Source organism: Erpetoichthys calabaricus, chromosome 3 (genome assembly GCF_900747795.2).
Source record: "Erpetoichthys calabaricus chromosome 3, fErpCal1.3, whole genome shotgun sequence".
Classification (NCBI taxonomy): Eukaryota; Metazoa; Chordata; class Cladistia; order Polypteriformes; family Polypteridae; genus Erpetoichthys; species Erpetoichthys calabaricus.
In genome coordinates this window covers 278,376,964-278,393,261 of record NC_041396.2, presented here as the reverse complement: position 1 = coordinate 278,393,261, position 16,298 = coordinate 278,376,964, and the positions used below count along the sequence as shown (strand labels likewise).

The following is a 16,298-nucleotide window of genomic DNA, read 5'->3' as shown; positions in this document are numbered from 1 at the left end:
TATCTTCTAAATCCACATTTTCCTTTCAGAGTTTTAAAAACTGGAGTCTATCTGCATAACAAGACAGGACCCCAGCCTGGATAGGATACCAGTTTATCGTGCAGCTTTTCTAGGTACTATCAGGTAGCATTCTGGAAGCCAGGAGAGAAAACCCACAAAAACACTGGACAGTCACATAAAACTCCAACAGAAAGCAACTCACCATGGCTCCCCTACTCATTAAGTTACTTTCATGAAATTGTCACAGGAAAGGGAGGCCTATCTAGAAGTTCAGGGTAGTTAATTGGCTAATTATGAACATCTAGAGAATGTGGGAAGAAAGCACACACAGGTAAAACATGCAAATTCCATGTACACCACGGACAACCATGGGAACAAACCACACTAACCAATGGCACACTCTGCCATCCATTAATCCAAGCTTTAGTGAAATCAAAGCTACCAAAGGACTTGGTTCCTCTGTTGGCCAAATGCTGGCAGGATAAAATCTGACACCTCACAGCCATACAATGGAAAAAGTGACTTCAGAAAAAATGGATTCTAAAACATTTCAATGAAATTGAGCCAGACCCAAAGAAATGGAAAGTTTTAAATTAGAGTCAGCACAAAAAGACCAAATATCCTTAAATAATAGCCTTGCAATGTTTTTTGAGTTCCATGGATTTTGTGTAAAATTATCTTCCATTGCTTTGTATAATATTTTTGATGGGTCTGTAAATTATATGTTGTGTATATAACATATACAGTATATACTGCCATGAACTCACCTGCCTAACCATCTATCTATATATATAATTCATTAAGGCAAGACAACCATGGAAAGCACGCCGGAAGGGGGCGTGGATTCACTAAGCCGCCGACAAGTAAGACACCCATGGCGCACGCAGGAAGGAGCCACGCCCACCAACTCTAAGACCATTGGATACGACGACAACTCGCAGAGCCACGCCCACCAACTGGGACGCAACAACACATAAAAAACGGCGTCATTTATATTCGTCTGTCGTAGAGGGCACATGCACCTCCGTGCCACGTTGACTGTTCATAGAGGCATGTTTCTCGCAGACGTGATTCGCCATATGCAGCGTGTAAAACGGTTTGCGAGGGGTATCCCATGGGATCCTTAAAACAGTCCTTTACAACACCGGCCCGCGTCTACCCTCGCTCTCTAGGCATTCACACTGCCTGCCCATTTCCCCGGACACAAAAACTCACCGACCACCCAGTTAGTCCCTTTCGTCTGTGCTAGCAGTCCACATGCACGTCTGACCCACGTTGACTTTTAATTATTTTTTTCGGTTTCGACACCCGACCGCGTCCACCATGAAAAACCATGCGAAAGGAACAACGAAGCCCCGCCCAGAAACTCTGCCCCTCCTCCCACGTGCTCAGGAACGCACCTCAGACCACTGCCCGCCAACTCAAACAGCTTATCAAACACATACTCACTCGCTTTGGTCTGTGCTGCTGTCCAAATCCAGCTGTGAGCCACGTTGACTATTCTTTTGCCCTCCATGGCTACCGCTTCAAAAGTATTTCATGGAAATTCACGCTATAGAACACTACGACAAACTCAACACAGAACAGAAACACGCTGTTGATACTGTTTTACACACTGCATATAACAATTCCCATCCCCGATGCTTCTTCTTCGATGGTCCTGCAGGAACATGAAAAACCTTTGTGTACAAAACCCTGATTCATACCATCAGAGCTACGGGAGACATTGCTACAACTGTAGCATCTACAGGAATAGCTGCAACATTATTACCGGGAGGACGAACTGCCCATTCTGTTTTTAAAATACCGTTGAAGCTCACTACTACTTCCACATGCAACATCAAACCTTCCTCACCACATGCTCAACATCTTCTACAATCCAAAGTTATTATATGGGACGAGGCGCCAATGACACACACATACGCATTCCAGGCAGTTGACAGGTTATTACGTGACCTCACGGGTGACACGCAGCCTTTTGGAGGCAAAACAATACTATTGGGTGGAGATTTCCGACAAATTCTCCCCGTCATTACACGTGGCTCCCGCGCGCTTACTGTCGCCAGTTGCATTAACAAGCACCCTTTGTGGCGTCACATTCATGTTCTTACACTGACAACAAATATGACAGCACGCGAGCTATATTAAGCGTCACCAACGAAGACTTGCTATACCTTAATGAACAAGTGCTAAAACTTATCCCTAACAATGACGTGACTTTCACGAGCGTGGACTCCATCGTCACAGATGATCCTGCAGATCAACTTTTATTCCCCAAAGAATTTCTTAATAGTCTTACTCCTACTGGCATGCCTCCACATAAACTCAAAATTAAAAATGGATCTGTCATCATGCTTCTCAGAAACCTCCTGCCTGCAAAAGGTCTTTGTAATGGCACTAGACTGTCTGTTAGCACCATTCACCGTAATGTACTGGAGTGTAAAACTATCACATCTGCAACCTCACAAACTGTCCTTATTCCCCGGATATGCCTGACCCCGTCAGATTCAAATTTGCCTTTTACTTTTACCCGAAGACAATTTCCTGTTCGATTGGCATTTGCGATGACAATTAATAAGGCACAAGGACAAACTTTCAAAAAGATATGCCTATATCTGCCAAAACCAGTCTTCACTCACAGACAATATATGTTGCTCTCTCCAGAGTTCCATCTTTCAATTCACTTTCTGTTGTATCCTCAAACCCTCCCTTTTTAGACAACTCTGTCTTTCCAGAAGTGTTCAACCATCAATAAATAATTATGCGGCGTTTGTTATGCCGCGGGTTCACTATTGTGTTGTATTTTCCTCTCTCCAGAGTTCCATCTTTTCATTCACTTACTGTTGTATTCTCACACCAACCCGTTTTGGACAACCGTGTCTTTCCAGAAGTGTTTACCATTCAATAAATAATTACACATGAGATTGACCATGTGTCTACCCGACACAGAGAGGCGTGGGTAAGCCGTTGAACCCCATTTGTGCTGCAAACCGTGCAATTCCCTCTAAGTGCGACTCATACGCTCCCACTGATTACGTTACTACCCTTTCTACACACCCCCCTCCCACCTCGCTACTACCGTAATCGGGTGTCTTGGTGGATTATATATAGAAAAGCAGCCAAAGCTGCACAGACCAATGAAAAGTCTACGTGAGTCACAGGTGTATCTGGACTGTGCAAAAACGACAACGACTCAAGTGACGAGTTGGAGGTGGGCACATGACCAGGCAGTGCATACTGAACAAAACATCACCACACTAGCATGACAGACAGAGCGGAATGGGCGTCCTTCTCCTCTCCTCCCGTTCCTTTCTCCGCGCCTGAGCACCGTCCACCCCTATCCCTCCGTCTGGGAGTAGAAGCCGCGATGTCGGTCCGCCAGTTTTCAATCACGGACGATTGTGTGTTGGTTTGTTCCGTGCATTGTTACAATGTTGCTTTTCTTGCTGATTTATTACATTACCGATTTTTCAAATGTTAATTTTCTCCCTGTGCTTAAAAATCATTAAAAAACTGGCCTGATTATGCGGCGTATGGTACGCCGCGGGTTGGCTAGTAAATATATACAAAAATAGGCAGAAAAAACACTAAATAATATATGGACAGATATGAAAGGCTAGATAGATAGATAGATCGATAGATAGACAGTGAAGGACACTACATAACATATGTAAAGACAGACATGAAAGGCACTATATTAAATAGATAGAGAGAGAGAGGCTCACCAAATCAACAAGCAGATTAAAACTGCAGGCTCAGTTACGAGATGCACTCAAGACCTGCAGGATGTAGAAGGGTGGAAGAGAATGAAGACAGAACTGAGTGCCTTTATGAACAATGCTGCACATCCTCTCTCTGACACTAACACTGTAACACTAATATGCTTTCAGCCTGCAAATAATATAGCATTAGTGTGTCAAGAAATGTCACTGGAACTCCTTCATACCTAGAGCAACACGCATTTATAATGCTTCACTAGGAGTATTACTGCTCTTATCTTTAGCCTATTCAGAAATGCTGTTTCTTTTTACCAGTTATTAATAATAATAATAATTCTTTGCATTTATATAGCGCTTTTCTCACTACTCAAAGCGCTCAACAATTGCAGGTTAAGGACCTTGCTGAAGGGCCCAACAGAGCAGAGTCCCTATTGGCATTTACGGGATTCGAACCGGCAACCTTCCGATTGCCAGTGCAGATCCCTAGCCTCAGAGCCACCACTCCTAGTCACTTTTTTGGGTGAGTTTTGCGTGTATCTGCACAATGGTAATGGTGCTGCTTTGCAGTAAAGAGACCAGGGTTCACACCCTGGGTCTGCCCTGTGTGGAATTTGCATGTTCTCTCTGTATCTGTGTTTTCGCCAAGTGTTCAGATTTCCTCCCACAGTCCAAAGACATGCCTGTTAGGTGGACTGGCGATGCTACATTAGCTCTACTGCATGTGTGTGAGTGTGTTCATTCTGCAATGGACTGGCACCCCGTCTAAGGTTTGTTCCTGCCTTGCGCCCACTGTTGCTCGGATAGGCTCCAGCTACCCTGTGAATAGATAAATAAACTTATGGTTATCTGTCTCAAGGGGGAAAATTTAGAAAACAGACAGATAGATAGATGTGAAAAGCACTATAATAAGATATATAAAAATCAACATGAAAGGCACTATATTAGATAAATAGATAGATAAACAATCTATCTATCTATCTGACAGACAGACAGACAGACAGATAGATTCTAACAAATAATCTCCTGGGTGTCATTCCTGCTTTCCACTTGGACAGATTCAGGGGATACAAACCTTCTTCTCATATATGTTTGTATGCCCTTGTTTAAACAGCATTCGTGTGCTGTTAACTGACTGCGCTATACAAAAATTACACTTGAATATTAGGGTCATCGGCAATATTTTAGCGATACTTAACGCACATATTTTCCCATTTGAGTTATGGTTCGACGACAAATTAACTAAAGTAGTGTATGAATATTCAAATAAAAAGGCGTCCAACCATGGATTTCTTCCTTATAGTAATTTATGAATATGGTAAGAATGGATTTTTCGAATCGATTTACGAATATATTCACAGCCCATACAAGGTCCCATAGTAGGAAGCTGCAGCCGCTCCCAACCCACCCACCAAACCCCCCAAAAAACACAAGCACACTCGCAGCGTCGCTGTACTAAAATAAAGCCTCGCAGCTCAAGCTGTTCCTCCAGCCTATAATTAAACACCCGCAAGCAGGAGCTCATGCAGCGCGTTGCCAGCTTCATGTCTGACTCACAGTGCCATTTTACGTGCGTATCTCAAATTATTAGCCGGATGTCCCATAAACAGCTCGACATGTTGCGTTTTTTTATTATTTTCCATTTTCCCAGCCAGCAGTGACTACATGATACTCTTGACCTCCAGTCAATTCCTCCACACAGTTGTGTGCGGTTTAATCTCCTCTTGAACCCCATCATCCACCCGCGTTTGTCACCTGCGTCCGGGTCACCGGCAGTCAATTGTGTCCAGCTCTGGATGGAACTGAAGAGCGCACACGCATACTTTCAAATTGGCACAACGGACACACTCCAGTCAAAACTGCCATATATAAGCTCCTAACAGACTGACAAAATATTTAAGGTTTGGGGAGAATCCCTGTAAAGTCGCCCTTCCTTTGTGTCTCTGGCTCTAACTATGACCTTCTCCACACTAGTTACTGAATGTCTGTCCACACCAGGGTGGTCAGCTCCTGGATGCGCGCAGTTGTGTGCAGCTTTGTGTTGCATTGCAGGTTCTCGCTTTGTGTTTTCCTGTTTACTACACGAGCTCGGTGCTGCAACGAACATGATGCAGATACCGTTCGAGCAAGTGCATCCTGTCTTTATCTAGCTTCTTAAAAATATGCATTTAATTCTTACATATATTCATTCAGAAAGAAATGCATCGCCTGAATACAGTAGAGAGCACACAGATCAGGAGCAGCACCCTCAAAGCAGCGCTCTTAATACGTTTAACAGACTAGTTGTGTATAAAGGGTCTCTCTCACACATACACACACACACACACAGAGTTCAGTCTGATATTTATCATGCAATGTGCGAGTCCTCACAAGAAACCTACATGTTAAAAACCTAGAGACTTCAAAAACTCCTCACCTATATGAATGAGCGGAACAAGACTCAAGAACCACCAACCAACAAACTGCATTAACAAAAAGCCATCTACTGCAAACAATGGTGTTCCATGACCAGGAACTGGGCAATTGAGCAGGAAATGAGCTGGAACAGAAACTAACTGGTGCCCTCGAACTCCGCTTAGCCATCCCTGAGGTTCAAGCACCATATTGTGGGTTTTTACATTTATTCCTCTATGCATTTATGTGTCACAAGTTCATTTTTAAATTATGCACACATATTCATAAGCATTATAGTGTACCATCTTTTTCTCCCATTGCCTCTCACCTGGAGATCAGTTCCATTTATATATTTGAAATCATGCTGCCACCATAATAAATACACACGCAGATGCTAGTTATCTCTTAATATATAAACAGACATTCCTAAAGCCAAAGCGGTGCCAGACACAGTCTAGATAGGAGTGACCCGTCAGACTCCATGGCTGAAAGGTATGAGGAAAGAATGAACAAGTTGAACCTTTTCACCTTAAGCAAATGGAGATTAAGCCATTAGTACAGTGGATCGAGACATTCTGCAACAAGAACACAGGGACATGGTTGGAAACTTGTTAAGGGCTTACTTCACACAAATGTTGGAAAACTTCTGTACACACCAAGAGCCATAGACACATGGAATAAATGACCAAGCAGTGTGGTGGACAGCAGTACTTTAAGAGTCTTCAGATCTTAACTGGTGTTATTTTCAACAATCCAGGTGAACAGGATGGGTGAGCTTGTTGGGTTGAATAGTCTGTTCTTGTCACAATCATTTTAATGTTCTAAAGTGGCTTCTAAAAATTTCAAGATGGTTGTTACTGAAGATGCATCTAACGTGAACAGAGTTAGACAGATATTCCTGTAGTGCATCGTAGCACATCACTGACTTGTCCCCTAGACAGGGACAGCTGCTGAAGAAACATCCACTGGAATATCTATCACAAAGATGGATGGGATAGACTTCAACTGCTTTCATACCTGCCCTGGATAACTAGGTTGGGAAAATGAATGAATAAAAAACATGGATGGATCTTGGAAGGGTGATCCATCCCTCCATCTACCTAGGAATTATCTCTCTCTCTGTGTTTAGGGCCAGCTACATGAATATCCTATTCAAGCAGAAGCACTTAACAAGTATAAAGCTTGATGGAACACCCCCTACCAAACCTCAAGATAAGGTGGATACAATACCCTCAAGTATACAGCTAGATGGAAAAGTCCCTAGTAGATATAGAGATAAATGAATTTACCTCTAGCTGTCCCTCTCTCTTTAACACACTAACACTGAGGACTTTTGGCTAAAAAAAGTGTGTCAAGAAATGCTACTGGGGCTCCTTTACAACAAGAGCTATGCATCTTGCATAATGTGTCACTATGACTGGGATGGTTAAGTCAGACGTGTTCTTTCTTTTTAGTTTTCTATTTTTGTAGTCATTCTGGAGTGTGGTGCTCTGACCATAGTGTGCGAGAGTGTGTATTCATTTATTTATTTGTTAATGAGCTTATGTAAAAAGCTAATTTTACTCCTGGGAACAAATAAAGTTCTATCTGTCGCTCTAGAGATATGAAAGGCACTACATAACATATATAGAGACAGAAATGAAAGGCACGGATAGAGAAGATAGATGTACCTGTTTTATGTATTGCGTGACATTTCTCTGTTTATGTTTCAAATTTATGTTATGTGTTTATAGTGTACTTCATTTGTCATATTGTATTTGCAATTACTGCATAGTGTGCTAGGCTCATAAAATGGAAGTGCACTTACTAAAAATAAATTGAATTGAAACACATCTTTAGATGGGGAGGAAAGAGGAGAAATTCACATTGACCCCAGAAGAATACGCAATGCATACTCCATTAGTCAATAACTGTGCCAGGATTTGAAAATAATTTCATATTTTCTATTTGTGAGGTAGCCCATGTGGATATGAGGATAACAAAATAGATAGATGTGAAAGGCACTATATTAGATAGCAGGCCTTTCTTTCTTTCTGTCTGTCTGGATAGGCTCCAGCTACCCTGTGACTGTGTTCTATGTAAATAGAAAGACAACCCTAAGTTTATTTGTCCCAAGGTGAAATTTTAGATAGATAGATAGATACCTTCATTTCCCAGGTCCTATTAGGACCTACCAATGTTTGCTGTTCCGCGGAGCTCAAAAATGAATGTTATGTAAATAAACATTTGTAGTGATCGCTGCTCCACAAATGGAGAGACGGATAAGGCGACCTTACGGCGCACTTAAACGACACATAAACAGATACACAAACAACTTAGTCTTTGAACTAATGAAAACAATACGGAGTACTGCGGTTGACTAACGCTTAGAAAATGGACGGATGGAAAATAATTTGTAAGCTCGGAAGTGTGATGAAATTCTCTGTTTGACAATGAAATAAAGAAACAACATAATTAATTTTCGTACATGCAATTTGTCATACCACGAAGTGTTCAGAAGTTTTATCACAATTTCTGCAAAACACGGACATCGGTCGTTTAGTTCTTTGCATTTGGCGCTATTGGTATCCTCGGGTTAAGTAGGGCAGCTAACTGCGCTTCATACCAATTGCCTTTTTTGTAAGCTGTAATAAGACGTGACGCAAGCATAGAGGTGACTGTACAGCACGAGCGGCCGACACCAAATCTCACCTGAAGCGCGGCGAGTCCTTGAGGCATTCCTCAAAATCCAGTTTAACGGTCATCCTTGCTCCTCAGTCCGGTATCAGTTTGTAAAATGAAGCGGTCCGTCCAGGATGCAGCGCTAAGACAGGTAATGTTGCCCTTTGACGTGTTCAAACTTTTGGTGCTCTGCGCAGCTTGCTTGATCTTCTTTCACCTTTGAAGGTTCCAAAAGTCTCCCCGGGGTTTATACTCGAAAACGCAAGATGCTTTCCAGCTGCTCCTTTAATTTCACTGAAGTACGTTCAGTCCTTACTGCAAACTCCAGGCTGGGGAGGCATCGGAGCAAATTTCCAAAGCGAGATCTTGTCAATCGTCGAGGTTATCAGCACGCAGCGCACGAGACGAGTTTAGACGCTCGTCTTCGAGACTCAACAAAAAGAAAAAAAAAATAAATAAAAAAAAGCCACGACGATAAAAACGGGTTTACTCCAGGGAAATGACAGCGAAAGCGAGGATGAGCTGCTGTCTTTTCACGGCTTCTTCTCTGTTCTGCTCTTCCTTCCTCTGCCCTCTCTCCCTCCCCCCCTCTTCTCTCTTGCACATGATTTCCGGGTTTATAGATTGTTGCTTAGTCTCTCGGGAATCCGTTATATTGACCTGGAGTGCAGGCCACCTCAGGAGCTTCTTGTCGCCTTAGGGTTCCCGAAGGAGAGTGAAAACTCACGTAGCCCAAGAAGTGTCAGGTGTGGATAAAGGCGGCACAGCAGAGTGCCAAACGAGGCTAGGACAGGTACTGATGTCCAAGCAAAAGCGCACTTCCTCTTATCTAAGTAACCTAGGCGAGCGGAATTGAAAAAAGGCCGGGAAGGATAGAATTCTGAAACATTTTACCGAGCACTGCAACAATTTACCAATGAACTGCCTGACAGCTCACTATCAAGTAACGGCAGAACCGCGGAGAATGTTTGAGTAAAATGAACGCATGAAACGTTAACATTCTAACGTTAAAACTACTTTACTTTCTTTAAAATGTATTTTAAAATTCTTTCAGAAGAAGAAACTTCAAAATACTTTCAGGGAGACTGAATGTTTTACATTTTTTAAACATTTAAATTGTGAACACTTAAGCTGTGGTTAAATTTCTCATAAAAAGCCCTTAAATCCTTTACAAGTGTGATATTGGTAGAAGAGTATACATGTTGTTTTATAGTAAATTTGCAACCTGTATATTTTAAACTTTCACATTTTTTAGTATGTCAGCCTTAGAATTTTACAAAGCTTTCTTTGCGAGGATATGGAAATACCATTCATTACACATTAAAATGGTTGTGTGTTGCATGATGAAGCAATTACTTGATATTAGCAGCTGAAACACTGTTTCAGAGTAAATACACAGGAATTTATCAGTTTCAGAAGAATTAACCAATAATTATAATGTAATTATTATTCAGGTCGAAGGCTGGAATAACACCCTTAAAATAAAATAAATCTCTGTGTATGTATGTATCTAATATAATAATAATAATAATAATTCATTACATTTATATAGCGCTTTTCTCAGTACTCAAAATATAGTGCATTTTGTGTCTATCCCTGTAGACTTATTATAGCACCTTTCACTTCACAAATGAGGAGATATCCCATCATTAATCTCAATCAGCCTGTCACATAGAGCTCCTTTCATTGGGGCACTCACCAATATATCATTCGAAGAAAAGGTTGATGAAATAAAATGGAAAGTCCCAAGTATTACTGCCAGAGGTGGGTCAGCCATTAAAAGTGGGAATGCAATGACTTGTGAGGAGGCCAGGGAAATTCTCACTTGTGTGCTCAACCAACAATCTATTATATAGTGCCTTTCACATCTATCTATCTATCTATCTATCTATCTACTCTATCTATCTGTCTGTCTGTATTATATAACACTTTTCACACCTACCTGTGTAATATAGTGCCTTTCATATCTATCTATCTATCTATCTATCTATCTATCTATCTATCTATCTATCTATCTATCTATCTATCTTTATTATATAGCATTTTTCATATCTACCTGTGTAATATGTGACTTTCACTTCAACTGTATCTATCTGTCTATCTATACATATTTACAAATGTATGTGTTTACGTGGTATATTAGTCTATATAGTGTATCTATCTAGCTATCTAATACAGTGCCTTTCTTATCTGCCACTAAAGACCTATTATTGTAACTTTCATATCTATCTATCTATCTATCTATCTATCTATCTATCTATCTATCTTATCTATCTATCTATCTATCTATCTATCTAATACAACTTATTTTTTGTGTAGTGCCCTTCACTTGGGTGCAGAGCAATGTTAACAATTCTGAATTAAAGTGCAAGTATAAATTATATTAATTACTAAACACAGAACAGGTGCACACATATAAATACAAACTTGTTAAAACTCAAGGAGGACAATGTAGAAACTAATTAAACATAAATGAAAACCAACAAGATCTGTCCATTATTCATTTGATGAACTGTGGTCAGTTGAGAATGGAGGAAATAAAAATTGTAAAAGAGAAAATATGAGCAAAGTCACTGTCCTGGGGCCTCATGTATAAACGGTGCGTACGCACAAAAATGTTGCGTAAGAACGTTTTCACGTTCAAATCGTGATGTATAAAGCCTAAACTTGGCGTAAAGCCACGCACATTTCCACGGTAGCTCATACCCTGTCGTACGTAAGTTCTCCGCTCGGTTTTGCAGACTGGCGGCACCCAGCGTCAACGCAGTGCTACTGTTCCTGTGTGGTTATCCTTTCTTTTTTAGATCCACATCCCTGACGTAGCTATATAAATACACTGAAATTAACCGCATATTGTTTATTAGTTTAAGGCATCTGATTGTAATTAACCTGTAACAATATAATGGTCCACAGAATGGTCAAACTATTCCAAATACCATAAGTGCTTTAGCGTTGTTACTCTCACTGCACCTTCTTCTTCTTCTTTCAGCTGCTTCCGTTAGGTGTTGCCACATCGGATCATCTTTTTCCATATTACTCTCACTGCTCCACTCGGAGTATTTATATCACTGTATCTGAGTGTGTACAGCAATTGATCGGAAAGAGAATTATCGGTATACAGCATCAAGCACATGCTGCCTCAGCCATGCTGTCTATTGAACTGCTCTCATATGACAAACGCTTCAGAGACTCTAAACACACTCAATCAGTCCATCAAGTGCTCCTTGTAGAACTGTTTGTACATATAAGTACAATTACCTCACTGTAAACTTGCGATACAGTTATAATATTGCACAACCTGAGCCACTTTATAAAGTGCATATTTACATATGATGACGATACCATATTTAAGATGAAATGCAGCAAAATATATTTATTATATTATACAGATAAAACTTTAACTTTAACTACACGGTGCCGCAGTGCTAGCAAGCCGCTGGCACTCCGTTCACAAATTGTTCCTGCCTCGCGCTGTATTCTTGCTGGTGCTGACGCAACACTGGAAGGATAGATGAATAGAATAATTAAACACGTACTACGAAGATATTTCGATGTTCCTTAAAGGTTTTGAAGAATTGGCGTTCTAAGCTTACAGATGGCTTAACATCTATTACAGAGCTGATTGTGCGGCGATTGCGTATTTGGAGAAAGAAAAGTAAGGACAGGAATGGAGGTTAGTACGTTTGAAAGAGACAGTACTGCTACAATAAAGTATTTCATCGAAGGTCTCACATGGTGCAGCAAGCATCTTGCATGAGACATGAACAATCACTGCACCACCGTGTTCCCATGTTTAATAATATGCTTTAACTCCTATCATCATGAAAATTATATCACTTATACATCTCAGTATTTTAATTATTCAGAGAGCTGCAATATCACAAATATAATGGATTCTGTGTCCTGTCGGAGGAAGAGAAAGCCCGGAAGGATGTACTGATTCACACACATAAAGCACATAAAAGATCAAATTCAAAAAAAGCATTTAATGTGCTACTTTAGTTACGATGGGATTGAGAAACTAGTAAATTAAACGATTTTAAGATGAAGTTTATGACGTTCTACTTTAATGACAAAATAAACTACGTGATTAATAGTGGAAATTTTGAGATTAAAGTTGACATTTCATGCTTTTTTCACACTGTGTGCCTTTTTTTTCTCTGTACCCTAATATGCTTTCATATGACACTCAGACAGTGGGCTACGACTCTCCTTTTCATGGCGACTTTCATATGTGACAACTTCTTTTTTATTTCGGGCACTGTGCGACTTTGTGATCGTGAGCTTTCGAGTTTCTCCGACACGCTATGTCACTCGATCAACTTCCTTTTGTTGTTTATACCACTGTTTAAACCAACAAATAGTAAGTTTTTCCTTGCCACCATTTGGTATTCGCTGAAATTCTTCTATTTTCCCTCTTGCTTTTGCCATTGCCTTTTCACAGAAGGCTGAGCTTAAGGGCTATTTATATTGATTTACATATTCAAAGAGGCGTAATTCTGGGAGGAGTTGGGGCGGGACAGAAGGCTTGTGCACATGCATTACTTTTCACATTGACCGGGATTTATGGAGCGGAAGAACGTGAAGGTTGGCGTTTGCACAGATTTATGCATCTGGGTTTTTTTGTGCGTAAGCACATTTCCGCTTTTGTGCTTACGTCATGTTATAGTGCAAATTCTACGCACGGCGTTATGCATGAGGCCCCTGGAGACCTCGGCCAACAGGCTGTCTACCCACTCCTGGGTTTTCTATAGTGGAATCTGATGAGAGAATCTTTCTATGCAATGATTCCAATGCTCCTTTATCCAAGATGATTTTTCTTTATGCAGGAGTGCAGTCTGGCGGTAGAGCAGAAGTACAAGTGCCACATCAGGATATTGAGAAGACAAACAGAATAGACAAGAGTTAGTAATGATTCATAAACATTGTACTGACTAATAAACAGATTTATTTATCTACTTAACAGAGTACCTTTCATACCTGTCTCTGTATACTTATTATAGAACCATTCATATCTAACTCTATCTATCTAATATGGTACTGTCACATCTGTCTCATTTCTTTCCATCTTTCTTAAGTGCTTATACAGCCAGAGGAATCCATGCCTCTCTGCATGTGAGACAGCTATAGACATGCAGTATTTGACAGCTGTACCTCTAACTGGCTTGAACAAGCATAGATGGTAAGGTGATGCAGTCAACAAAAGTTTCTATATAAAATAAAGATATACAGCGCATACATGCATACATACATTTTGTTATGTTGCATCGTTATGCTAAAATCATTTAAACTTGTTTCTTTCCTTCATAAGCAACACTAAGTCCCCTTGGAATTACAAAGTGGAAACAGTATTTTAAAAAATAAAAGACTGAAATATCCTACTGACACAAATGTTCAGACGCTTTACTCGGTAGTTGAAGCCCCTTTGGCAGTGATTACAGCCTGCAGCCTTCTTGAGTCTGAAACAACAGGCTTCATACATCTGGATTTGGGGATTTTCTGCCATTCTTCTCTGCAGATCCACTAGCTGTCTCAGGTTGGATGGAAATCATCAATGGACAGCATTTTTCAGATTACTCCAGAGGCATTCAAAATGGGTTCAAGTCCGGGCTCTTGCTGGACCACTCAAGCACATTCTCAGAGTTATCCCTAAAGACACTGAAATGTCGTCTTTGCTGTGTGCTTAGGGCCATTGTACTGTTGGAAGGTGAAACTATGGCGACCTGCAGCAGGTTTTCATTAAGGATATCTCAGTAATTTTATCAGTTCAGCTTTTGCCCAACCCTGTCTAGTCTCTCAATCCCTAAAGCTGCAGCATGATGCTGCCTCCACCATGCTTCACTGTTGAAATGATAATGCACAGGTGATGAGAGGTACCTGGTTTCCTCCTGAAATGACACTAATCTTGGTTTCATCAGACCAGAAAAAACTGACTAGAAAACGGGACTTGTCATCCCTGTCTGGAAAGAGAAGGGTGATCGCCTGGATTGCGGCAACTACAGAGGGATAACACTGCTTTTGGTGCTGGGTAGGGTACTTGCTAGGGTCGTCCTCAATAGGATTCTTGATTACTTGCTCACCTACCAGTGACCGGAGCAATGAGGTTTTACACCTAAGACATTTACCATCGACCGCATCCTGGCATTGAGGGTTCTCATGGAGCGCAAACATGAATCTTGGCAGAGTTTCTTTGAAGCCTTTGTTGATTTTCATAAAACATTCCACTTAGTAGACTGAGCTACCCTGTAGGACATCCTGAAACTATGTTAGATCCCCTCACAGTTGCTGGATATCATGGCCAGTCTGTACACTGGTACTGTGAGTGCTGTGCAGAGTGGAGGCAGAACCTCTGCATTCTTCCCAGTTGATTCTGGGGTTTGTCAGGGGTGTGTTTTTGCTCCTACTCTGTTCAGTGCTTGCATGGAATGGGTGTTGGGAAGGGTTATGGGGTCCAGCGGCTGTGGGGCATCTGTTGGTGAAGAAAGATTGACTTATCTTGACTTTGCAAATAATACTGTGATGTTCACAGAGTCAAGAGAGGCTCTGATCGGGGCTCTTGAGAAACTGAGTGAGAAGTTGGTGAGTGTCTGGGCTTATAATTATCCTGGATAAAAACCAAGATCCAGGACTTTAATGACCTCTTTGGCACAGCCGACAGCAGTGTATCTGTCTACAGAGAGAATGTCAGCCTCGTCGAGAGGTTTACTTACCTTGGCAGTGACATTCATGTCTCTAGTGACTCTTCTTATGAAATCAGTAGATGGATTGGGAAAGCATGTGTGGTCATGAGGTTGTTGGTAAGGGGTGTGTGGACTCCCAATATCTTTGCAAAAGGACGAAGGTCCAATTCTTTAGAGTCCCGGTGTTTCATGATTTGGTATATGTTTGTGAGACATGGATGCTATCTAGTGACCTGAGATTAAGACTGAACTCCTTGGGTACTGTGTCTCTTCGGAAAATTCTTGGGTATCGCCTGTTTGACTTTGTGTCAAATGAACGGTTGCTCATGGAGTCCCAAATGAAGCACATTACCTAAATTGTGAGGGAACGTCAGTTACAGCACTACAACCATGTGGCACGATTCTCTGAGGGTAATCCTGTTCACAGGATCCTCATTGTTGAGGACCGAATGGCTGGACTGAGCCAAGGGGACACCCAGGTAACACCTGGCAGTGGCAGATAGCGGGTCATTTCTGGAGGGTGGGACTGAACTGCGTATCTGCCTGGGGGGGTTGTCAAACAGGATCCCAAGGTGTTTCGTCATGTGGTAAGTGTGGCAATGCACTGTACCAGTACATGCTCCCCAACCTAACCTGACCTGACCTGAGAGAATCTAGTTTATCACAGTATGGGAGTCCTTTAGGTGCCATTTTGCAAACTCCAAGTAGCTTTCATGTGTCATCTGGCAACTCTGCTTTGAAATGTCTTCCATTTAAGAACTATGGAGGCCACTGGGCTCTTGGAAGCTGTTAATGTTGCAAAAATTTGTTGCAGCTTTCCCTAAATCTGTACCCTGACGCCATCCTG

General features: G+C 41.4%; 1 protein-coding gene across 2 annotated transcripts in view; it reads right to left on the bottom strand.

The window, feature by feature from the left end:
* The window catches only part of acap1 (ArfGAP with coiled-coil, ankyrin repeat and PH domains 1), a 205,037-nt gene extending 196,087 nt beyond the window's left edge, over nucleotides 1–8,950 (bottom strand). For both annotated transcript variants that reach the window (XM_028798404.2, XM_028798403.2), the window contains exon 1: nucleotides 8,802–8,950. In XM_028798404.2, the coding sequence (XP_028654237.2) occupies nucleotides 8,802–8,854 (53 nt within the window). In that variant the 5' untranslated portion in view covers nucleotides 8,855–8,950. The remainder of the gene's footprint in view (nucleotides 1–8,801) is intronic.
* Between the last annotated feature and the right edge of the window lie 7,348 nt (nucleotides 8,951–16,298).